This window comes from Enoplosus armatus, chromosome 11 (genome assembly GCF_043641665.1).
Source record: "Enoplosus armatus isolate fEnoArm2 chromosome 11, fEnoArm2.hap1, whole genome shotgun sequence".
Lineage (NCBI taxonomy): Eukaryota > Metazoa > Chordata > Actinopteri > Centrarchiformes > Enoplosidae > Enoplosus > Enoplosus armatus.
In genome coordinates this window covers 10118166-10129047 of record NC_092190.1, presented here as the reverse complement: position 1 = coordinate 10129047, position 10882 = coordinate 10118166, and the positions used below count along the sequence as shown (strand labels likewise).

Here is a 10882-nt window from a genome sequence, read left to right as displayed (position 1 = left end):
TTGTTCCCTAATCCATCATTTTTGTCCTCCTCCAGTGTGAATCCATCGGTGGTTGCAGCATATGGGGCTTGTTCTCTTACAAGACAGTGCAACAGTCAAGCATTCCAGCGACATGGCAGGTCCACTACCACATCGGACATGATCCAGGAGATTGGCTCAGCCTTCAAAAAGATGTTTGAAAGCTGAAAACGGCCAACTGAAATCAAAATCGTTGTTTTAAAAAGCTATACATACATATTCAATTTTGCATTCTTTAAAACTGTTAATATAGCCTATGGGCGGGGTAGTGGAAAATGTTCTCACCAAGCTGAATTTGAATGAAGTTTAGAAAGGTGTGAACTATCCTTTCAAAGACAGCACTCAAAATCTGGTGCAAAAAATAAATATACACTGACTTGTTGTTTGAGGTGTATTAAATGAACCCTATAAGACAACCAACAAACATGGTCTTCCGTCTCCCAAGTAGTATTATGAATACGTTCACCAAACATGTTGAGGTAGCTAAGTTTGTCACAGCCCACCAAAGCGACTGAGGTAAGATGAATGGAGCCACAGTAAACCAGAAATGTGTTTGAATTTTGAAATAAATAATAAGTAGGATTTTGTGTGAGTGACTTTTTAAACAAGTTCTTGAAAGCAGTCATGGCAATGTGCCTTTGGTGCCACAGGGTGGCAATAGTGAGTTGGAACATGGAAACATACCATGGTCATGTTTATTAGTACACAGTCAATGAGACCAGAGAAAGATATACGAGATAAGTTAATGAAAATTTTGTTGCTGGTCGAGTATCACAGAGTGCTAATATAAACTGCAATGTAAAAAAATAGACGAGTCTGAAATCGATTCAGACTGAATGTTATTCGATTAATTCATTCAACCTGTATCTGTGGTTGCTGCTTGATCCAGTGCATGCGCACAGCTAGAAATATTTGTTCAGGCACTTTAGCCAACAGCTAACATTAGCTGCTGAGGGCTAGTACTAGGACCTAAACTGCTACAGTGGTCCACTCCATGCTCAACGTAGCGTTAGCAACGAGAGCAAGAGCAGCATCACGGAGTGTTAAACGTTTGCTACAGAGAAAATACTGGTAAGTTATTCCACAAGCCGCCTTGCTACCAACTAGATACGTTTAGCAAAGTTTTGTTGGGGGTTTGTTTTTGCAGTGATTCATGTCGTGGCTCGTTTAGTAACGTTATGCTTTGAACGCTAGCAGAAGCTAATTTGGCTAGCAGTCAACGTGACATTAAAGCAAACATGACAGAAATTAGACCACTTAAAGTGTCAAAATGATTGCTTATTGTATCTTGTAAGGGTGCGCTTTGTTTGGGTTACGTTAGCTTATTGATTAAAGTGTTGAGCTGTGGTTGTTCACCCCAACGCTGTGGGTTGAATGAAGTGCCTGTTAAACGTTTCTCATAGCGTTGGTTACGTTAATCTTTGTGTTTGACGCATTAGGATCTCGTTTGTTTAAACCTTCAGCGTTGTCAGTAAGCTACCACAGCTAGTTTACGTCACTGGTAAAATCATATTTCGTTGTGTATCGCTAAGAGTAGGAGTTAGACAATCTCCAACTTGCAAAGAGGAAAAGTTGGTTACTTGACGTTAACGGACACTCGCCAGCAGTGTACGTTAGCTGTAGTTAGCGTTGATTATCATGACTAACATTACACACTGGAACTAAACTAAACTGTTGAAATATTTGAGTTAGGCAGTGAATTTGTTTGTGGTTGATTTCATATTAATATGTCGGTTTATCACTCATCCACATCCCTAGTAACGTCCCCTACTGTCAACGTTTGTTCACTGGGGAATCAACGTTAGCTAGCTAACCTTAACATTAACGTTACGGTTTAGCTTTTATGTCTTAAAGGACCCCCTGAGGTGCACGCAATAACAACTTCAAGTACATTGTTATCCATCTGAGTCACCTGGCACTTATTTATACTTTGTTAACTTTATTCTTCTCGAGTTGAGTTATTTTTCTTTGGTCACAAACTAGTTAGCTCTCTGTTGGCAGATTCATAGTACACGTAGCAAATTTCAGGATGGCTGACTCCAGATCAGCTGCCCCCTCCCCCCTTTCACATATTGACCATTATAGTTTATAATTCTGGACTGATTTCAGATCATTTATACTAGAAAACAAGATGTAATGCACATGATATACATATCAGAGACGTCTGATGCAAGCAAATTAAGTAATCGTGCAAAGACCTGAGCATTAAAGAGCAGTAACTTATGGCTTGACAGCAACAATACACATTTTAATAATGATTTGTTGTTAACAGGTGCAGGTGTCGGGAGTGTTGTGGCCTAAAGACGGATCCGCAATGTTGAACCCGACCAACGGCGACCCAAGCCACGTTGTTGTGAATTATGTTGAGGAGTATTTGGACCTGGTGGAATCACTGCCTTTTGATTTACAGAGGAGTGTGTCCCTCATGAAGGAAATTGATGCCAGGTATCAAGGTAAAGAAGCTAGAAATCTTAATACATGAATCAAAACTAAATACTAAGAGGTTACAAAAATTAAGAAATTCAAGAAATGACTTTACAGATATCTTGGTTGAAAATGTCAAACATTGTAAACAGAAATGTATATGCAGCTGTTATTTCTTAGGATGTTTCCTTGAAAGTACTATGTAATTGGGTAATGCTGGCAGTGTTTATGTGGTACACTTTGCACAGGAATTTCTTTGAGCTTTGACACACACACTCTAAACAGGCAACAGGCAAGGTCAGGAATATAACCATAATGTACAATTACACATTGCATTGTACCTGCATGTCTGAACCCACCAGCTCTTAACCTCATGTCATGCCTAGTTCCTTTTATGCAGCTTGTTCACTCATTATTCACCAAAGCCTCAGAAAACACCCTTCCCACCACATAGTTGACAGTCAAGAAATGTGTCTATTAAGACAAGTAATTGGCTGAAAGTTTACATTTATTTTGTGTGTGCCTTTTTGAGAATATGTGGAATTTCAGTATCCTTATTCCCACTTCAGTTTTTTTCCTTAATTCAATTCTTCTTTGGCAGATGTTCTGAAGGAGCTTGATGATGCTTATGAACGGTATCGCCGGGAATCTGACTCACTTCAGAGGCGAAAGCTTCAGTTATCCATTCAGAGGGCGCTGATCCGCAGTCAAGAGCTCGGAGATGAGAAGATCCAGATTGCCGGACAAATGGTACGTAAAGAACACCTTGCAACTGCTCTGGAGGAGTTGCTCATTGGCAAACTTCCAGGTCAGAGTGTGTTTAACTGTGTGAGCATAGAGAACATTTGTGCTCAGAAACAATCTGCCCTGAGTAAATAAAAAGAAAAGGTTTTATAGGCCTGCTAAAAAGCCTTTTTGTGTTTGGGTATATTAGGTTTTCCATTTTGCACACATTTGAATTTCACTGAAATCAGTACAAGGAAAAACGTCAACATTTGCAGGACTCCAGCAGTAGACACTGAATCTTATTATAGTTGCACACAAGAGGTTACCAGAAACATAACAACATTTAACCTTCCCCTCTGACATATGTTTGGAATGTCAAAGTTGGAAGTAGATATTTTGGATAATCATCTTAATATAAACTTTCACTTTTATTTTTAACTCCTGGAGAAGCAGTTAAACCATTATGTTATGTTGATACAGCAAAATGTAAAATGTTAACACATAATTGGATAAACATGAAGCTTTTTATTTTCAGTCTGTTAAGTTATTAAGAAAATTAAGAATAACATGCACCAAAAAAAAACCCAAAATATTTGTTATTCAAGTGACATTCCAAGCAACAGCAGCCAGAGTTTTACAGTAAAATGTGAACTTTCTTTGTTTCAGGTGGAGTTGGTTGAGAACCGAACACGACAAATAGACTGGCATTCTGAACTTCTCCTTTCCTCTCAAGAAGTCCCAGAGAGCCACGTTCCCACGGCAACATCCATGCAAACCACTGCAGCATCCATGATGTCATCATCCTCAGCCACCATCACTCCGGGCAAAACTAGCCACCATGACAAGAAGCGCGATGAGGTCACCCCAGGCTCTGGCAGTGGAGACAAGGCTGGAGGGAAACGCTCAAGACGTCAGAAAAACGGAGAAACGCGCGAAAGTTTCGGGGGTTTGGATCACGCTGAGGAAGTGGGAGTGGGGGCATCCCGGGAAAAGAGGGCCAAAACATCCTCAAAGAAGAAGAAAAGGTCAAAAGGAAAGTCTGAGAGAGAAGTGTCACCCCCAGACCTGCCCATCGATCCAGATGAGCCAACGTACTGCCTGTGTGAGCAGGTGTCCTACGGCGAGATGATTGGCTGTGATAACGACGAATGTCCCATCGAGTGGTTTCACTTCTCCTGTGTTGGGCTCCATCATAAGCCCAAGGGCAAGTGGTACTGCCCCAAGTGTAGGGGTGAGAATGAGAAGACCATGGACAAGGCCTTGGAGAGGGCCAAGAAGGAGAGGGCGTACAACAGGTAGCTCGCTCTGTCTGGCTTAATGAACACTAGGGTGTAAAAATGTTATTTTATGTCTCGCCTTTGTTTCCATTTACTGTCAACACTGTTAATGTTTTCATGAGAGGGATCTTGTAAATAGTTATTTTTGTAACTGCTGCATAGCTGAGAAACAAGAAGACTCCCTCCTGGTTGGGATCATTTGTAAAGAAAGGACAATAGTACAGTACAATCTGCATGTAACCAGCTGTCCTGCACTTGCATCCCCTTTGTTTTCATCATGCATGCAACATCACCTACTCCATCATATACGCTCATTAACAAATAAAATGTTTCTAAACAAAGAAGAACAAAGGTGATGTCTTAATGCAGCGTCCTGTCTGAAGGAAACTAGGGTTGTGTCTACAATCATTTACTCACTACTCCCTATATAATAGACACACTATAGTTTACTCTATAGTGAGCAACAAGCAGTAAGTTGAGATTTTGGACACTTGAGGCATCATTTTGCATCGTCACTGATTGGTGAAGTGTCACACGATGTGACATTTTCTATAAAATGTGACTCCACATTGTGGAATTGTTAGCAGAAAGTAGTGTGCATGCCATGGGCTCTACTTTTTAAAGTGGCTAAAATCAGTATTTTGAATGATGTTTCAAATGGCAATGTGACAAAATGTGAAAGGGATGGCTCGTATTGATGAACCTACAGAGAATTATCACCAGAATCTGCAGCTCCCCTCAGCTTTACAGTGAGTTTCAGCTCATTGCTTTGCTGTCCAGCCCGCACTTTAGTGTTTTGGTTCGCTCTCAATGGCGCCATTTTCGGCCACAACGAGCTAAAAACACACTACACACTACCTGCCGAGCACCAAACATCAAACAGACACACACTAGCTGGTGAGCATCGTGAAGCATTTAGCCGCTGAAGCGCCAGATATTTCCAGATGGTCATATGTACCTAAAGTGGTGTCCCTGTGTGGTGGGGGACAACATCCAAAGTCCCTGTTACACAATTCATGTAATTACCTTCCAGTCTTTTTAGTATGAAAGTCCGTATTTCGGTGGACAGTGTTTGCTTGCTGAGCCGCAGCAGAGGGATAGTAACACTAGGAGGACATTTTGTACTTAAAAAGACAAACTTTGGAAGATACTCTCTTGTTGTTTTTCTAGCTCAGACTGCTGCCGTCTCATATCTGCTTTTGCTGAACATCAGAAGGCATTTTTACACAGAATCAGGTTGTAGATTTTGTGGCCAGTACAGATAACAGGAACAATTACAATGAACAAAGTAATCTTTCAAAGTACATATTGGCTTGAGTATTGTATAAAGATACATTTGAAAATGTGAAAGAATCACATCAGAAAGTTTCACCTTTAACTCAACTGCTGTTTTAAATTTTTTTGCTCCACCACAGATTTTAAATGATACCATCTTAATCTTAAGGCATTTCTGGCCTGTTTAATGATACTGGGGCAATATGAGTGAAAACACCTGCAGATCTTTGTCCTTAAACAATATCATGTATGATCACTTCGGCTTTAACAAAGGGGTCCATTAGCACCCATGTTAACATAGCAAGAATTGAAGTCCATTAACCATTATATTTACTGGATATATATTTTAACATTTGTATACAAAACCATGGTTTACCTCGTGGGCAGTGCCTCAGATTGATTTGTGGGTTTTCAATCTCACAAAAGTGAGACGCAGCATCAGTATTAACTCCTGTCAAGGTAGACAAAAGAAGCTATTTTCTGGTCAAAAGGTATAGAATTCAGTTATAATAAAAAGCTTCACACATGAGAATGGATTTGCCGTTTTTTTTTATTTACAAGTGCTGAAAAAATGACATGGGGGACAACCAGTGCAAAATCTGTACATAAACTCAGTTGCAGGTTTCTTATATACATGAGTACTGAACAAGAACGTGAATACACTCTTTCTGTCATGCATGTAACAGAGTTCACAACACAGCAAAAGACATGGTGTACAGATGTCTGATTTAGTTGTAGTCCGTGATTCTCAGGCTGCTCATTCTCCCGGGGAAAGGTAGGATGATCACATTGGAGCTCAGACAAACTGCCTTGTGAAAACAAACTGACAGAAAAGATAAGGAGCACAACAGAAGAGGACCCATGACTTAATCAATACACCCTCCAAGACATTTAACATAATTAGTCATGGGAAGTTATTACAGCAAGTTAAAACACACCTGAATTTTTGGGGTAATGGCCCACAAGTCCATACTGACAAAACATCAAGGCAAGATTCAGCACATTTCCCCTGATGGAGTGGAAAAGGGGGATAGAATAGAAAAAATAAATCCCTCTTGGCGGGCGAAAAAAAACACATTCTATGAAGGGAAATTGAAGGTAAAGTGCATAAAAGCTTAAAATCAAAAAAGGTGGGGGGCAAAAAAAAAAAAAAAAATTAAGAGGTACTCCACTAAAACTTGCAGGACACACAGCTTAACAATGGAGAGAGCAGCTATCAGGATTGTCAGGTCAACTGTCTCTCCAGCTTTGTTCTACGATGGCAGACACACGCTTCTCGTACTCCCGCTTGTTCTCCTGGTACAGCTGAGCCGCCTGGCTGTTGGCTGGGCTGTTGGGGTTTGGTTCATCAAGCAGGGACTGAGGAAAAGAGGATAAATAAAGGTGAGAAGGTTTTAGTGGAAATTTAACCCACAAACGCACAAATGGTTTCATAAATCTTTCAATTTGTCATCTGACTTTTTTTTTTTTTTACTGTATCACCATTATTATTGCCATTAAATGAAATACATTTTTTTTTTTTTTACACAAGAACATTAGTCTGCAACAATTTAGGTAACCATGAAATCGTTTGGAGTCTCTGTTTCAAGGAAAAAAGTGCCAAAATTCTTCTGGTTCTCAACTGTTATTATTTTCTGGTGTCCTTGGTCTTCCATAATTGTATCTGAATATTTTGGGGGTTTGGACTGTTGGTCGGACAAAACAAGACATTTGAAGACGTCACCATTTTGTAGACCAAACAATTAATTGAGAAATTAATAAATTAATCAATACTGAAAACAATAGTTAGTGGCAGCGCACTGTTTTTTCAAACACTTGCATGAGCATTAGTTTTGTACAATTTTATGCATATTACTTAATCGAGTAGCGATCTGTAGTCTGAAATCATTCATTGTATGTTCATCAGAGTTATTATAAAATGTTCTCTTGTTCTGTCTTTAATCTAGTAAAAACACCAAATATGTGATGTTTACAGCTTCTCAATGTTGAAGATGGGGTTTGCTTACTCCGTAAACTCACTACCTTTGTTTTTCTCACTTTTGGTTAAAAGTAAAATAAGGTGTGCCTGCATTTGTATTCCATGTTCTATTCCATCGTCTAATTTCCCCCCCGGGATCAATAAAGTATTTCTGATTCTGATAACATCTATTATTGTATTGTTGTTTATTGACATTTCTTACCTGGATAGATGTAAGAATAGAGGATACATCATAAGTGGGACTCCAACGATTCTGTAGGATGTCCAAACATATACTGCCATCTGCATAGACTGTGGATAAAAACACAATTACACACTATCCACAAATATCAACACCATAATGTGCCAGAAGAAAATACAAGAACAATGTTCCTACCATTTGGATGAAACATCTTTGACACAAATCGTACTGTTGGGGGTTTGTTGGGGTATTCTTCTGTGAACTCTACAATGAGTTTAAATGTACCTATGACAAAAACAAGACACAAACAAAACATGTTGAAGCCATTAAACCTGACTGTGTGTTTGTGGTGAGGAATGTTTCAGGGCAGACTCAACAACTATTAAAAAACACTAATGAGGAATAATCTTCAGAGGGGAAAAAAAGTGTTTGACTTTATGCAGGACGGCGGCTGTGGCCAAGAAATACTTACTTGGTAACAATTACTTGTGTATAAAAATAGGTTTCATAGTGACTTTTATATGATACTCTTAAATTGCATTTTGGGTGGAATATCACTTTAAGACAAATCCACAATAGAAAAACAAATGATGAATGGATTGATTGGCAACAGGCATCGATGTAAACATGTTCTAAATAGGGGGTTGGATCTGTTTAAGGCACTATGTTAGAGATGTTTTCATGTAACATAGTGACCATATAGGTTACTACACAAGAAAATAAGTAATGAACACAGTAAGATGCTTACCGTCCTCAAAGGGAGTTCCTTCAGGGCTATGAGGTTAGAGAAAAAACATATTTCGTCATTCATTTCGCACTTCACGCCCAATGTACAAGATCTGTAGTTGGGAAAAAATTCTGTCCCTAAACATTATGGCTGTGCATCAGTGTCTTACCCAAATATGACTGCATTCCACACCATAATGTTGTTTTCAGATGGGGCACCGCTGACACCAGCTGGAGGGTCCTCTTGTAGCCTTCATAACAAAACAAAAAGAGAATGAAAAAAGGTTATAGAAAGAAACTAGGTTTATTCAGCCAGACTACTGAGTCAAGTGAATTCCATAATCCAGTGGCCTCTTTCAAATTTAATATTTCACACACACAAATATATGTGGCAGGAACAGCAGACTCAATTGCCACATTAAAAAAATATGTTGATTACTTTCCCACCTTGGTTGTGCCACTTGCACACTTAACCCTGATGATATTTAGTATTTTTGCCTTCTGCTTTGAACAAATATATACATTTCACGCTAGCAACTGTCTTTTTAAATCAATCAAGTCAGTGCCATGAATCATGTAAATACTGGGCATTGTAATTTCTTATTAGCTGCTATGAAACATTGTAAAAGTTTTATCAGCTGAGACAAAAATTAATGTCATAACTAACTAGTTAGCATAGGAGACTTTCACATTGTGGAAGCTTTAAGTCCAAGCAACCTTTGAATTAAGGGGGAATATTTGAGAGAGAAAAAAACAAGTTCTGACGTTTATAGGAGCAGCGATGTAATATGGGTATTTACTTTGCTTTCACAATTAACTTTCTCATTGGTATTACGGATATATTAAGCTTAAGAGAATTGTATAGTTAGTGGTACAATACTGTTCTTATAATATTGACCCTGGCTACACAGGACCACTGTTAAAAGTCTAAAATGTTAATCTCTTACACCCTTTACAACAAACCTTAGGACACATATCTATCTAATTCTAATGCTGTCAGTTGCACAATCACTACTGGATTATACAAGTTTGTGAATAGCTTACTTGGAAACATTTATCATAACTTCATAACTTGAATCATTTTACTGTTCCCTCACTGTCATAAATCAGAGGTCCCATCAAGCTGCAGTCCATACCACTCCCAATACCTGGAAAGACCTGTCCAAATCCCTGCATGCCAACGAGTCCTGTCAGAACTTAAAGGACAAAAGCTAATACTCGGTGCAATCAAGGGATCTGGAGGTGCTACAATTTGAGATGAAAACATGTCTGAGGACCCTGAAGTAACCAGGCTCATTTGACTTGGGATGTGGAGGTATTTATTCATCCCCGGTGTCGCTTTATCCTGGACAAAGTGTTCAAGAACAAGACAGTTTGTTGCTGACCTCAGAAAATGCAGCCCGAGTATACTTTGTGGCTTCCGCTATGGCTCAATGTTGCTCTTCTCCTGTTCAACATAATGTATTTGTTTGGGAGTTCTGGATAATACTTTTTCATCGTAGATCTTGACTCACAATAAATCGGCCTATGATTACTTACCAAACACCTTCCAAACTTTGATGTTAACATAGCTAATGCTGGTTTACGTTAGCAACATACACTGTGTAAAGCTACGTAATGTTAACGAAACGACAGACTTAAATTCACGGAGCACTAACGTTAGATACGCTGCATTAAATGTGTTTTGCCCAAGGCTAAAATGGCCAACCGGTCACTTGTCACGGACATTTAAATGGCTAGAATAAAGAGTTAGCAAGCTAGCAGCCACAAATTGTGACAGTAACCCAAGTCGACTAACCTGTTAGCATGTATCAGCTAGCACTGTTAGCTTCTATCTACGGGGGAAGCGCTTTAACAAAATTAACCCTATTTCACATTATGTTGTGTTTCTGGTTAGTAAAAACACGAGATGAACTAAACCGTGTTTGCGTTACGTTCGTGTTTTACTGTGGAGATTGGTGAATCAATAGGTTTAACGTTGTATAGAAATATACTGGTTAGCTATGCCAAGCTAACGAATGCTAGGCTAATGTTAGCTGTTTTTGACAAATCATAGCTAACTAACATTATCGGTATAATTTCTGACCAGGAACTCACCGTTTAAAATCTCTCATAAGTCTTCTTCTGGCCGGGGTTGACATGGCTCAACTTGTGGAACACGTATTAACAACAGTGATACGTTAATACGATCTTATTTTATAAAAACGTTATATTGTATTTAATGGTTATTTGACACCTTCACAGTAACCCCGTTCACAGCAGCCCGACGCTTACCGT

The 10882-nt window shown here is 39.1% G+C and overlaps 3 protein-coding genes across 6 annotated transcripts in view; 2 read left to right on the top strand and 1 right to left on the bottom strand.

The window, feature by feature from the left end:
• Positions 1–600, top strand: part of naxd (NAD(P)HX dehydratase) — a 6689-nt gene extending 6089 nt beyond the window's left edge. For all 3 annotated transcript variants that reach the window (XM_070914715.1, XM_070914713.1, XM_070914714.1), the window contains one exon: positions 36–600. In XM_070914715.1, coding sequence (XP_070770816.1) covers positions 36–186 — 151 coding nt within the window. In that variant the 3' untranslated portion in view covers positions 187–600. The remainder of the gene's footprint in view (positions 1–35) is intronic.
• Positions 601–992: 392 nt separating this feature from the next.
• ing1 (inhibitor of growth family, member 1) lies at positions 993–4763 on the top strand. Its single transcript, XM_070914892.1, has 4 exons — positions 993–1089; positions 2291–2471; positions 3044–3192; positions 3835–4763. Exons 2-4 carry the CDS (start codon positions 2333–2335, stop codon positions 4465–4467), a joined length of 921 nt encoding a protein of 306 aa, XP_070770993.1. The 5' UTR covers positions 993–1089; positions 2291–2332; the 3' UTR covers positions 4468–4763.
• Positions 4764–6252: 1489 nt separating this feature from the next.
• Positions 6253–10878, bottom strand: ube2al (ubiquitin conjugating enzyme E2 A, like). Of its 2 annotated transcripts, XM_070914338.1 has the most exons (6): positions 10703–10878; positions 8776–8856; positions 8628–8653; positions 8075–8164; positions 7901–7989; positions 6253–7079 (listed from the first exon to the last, which is right to left on the bottom strand). In XM_070914338.1, the coding sequence occupies exons 1-6, from the start codon at positions 10744–10746 to the stop codon at positions 6951–6953; spliced, it is 459 nt and encodes a 152-aa protein (XP_070770439.1). In that variant the 5' UTR covers positions 10747–10878; the 3' UTR covers positions 6253–6950. The 2 variants fall into 2 exon arrangements, with proteins under 2 accessions (XP_070770439.1, XP_070770440.1); XM_070914339.1 differs by lacking the exon at positions 8075–8164.
• Positions 10879–10882: the final 4 nt, after the last annotated feature.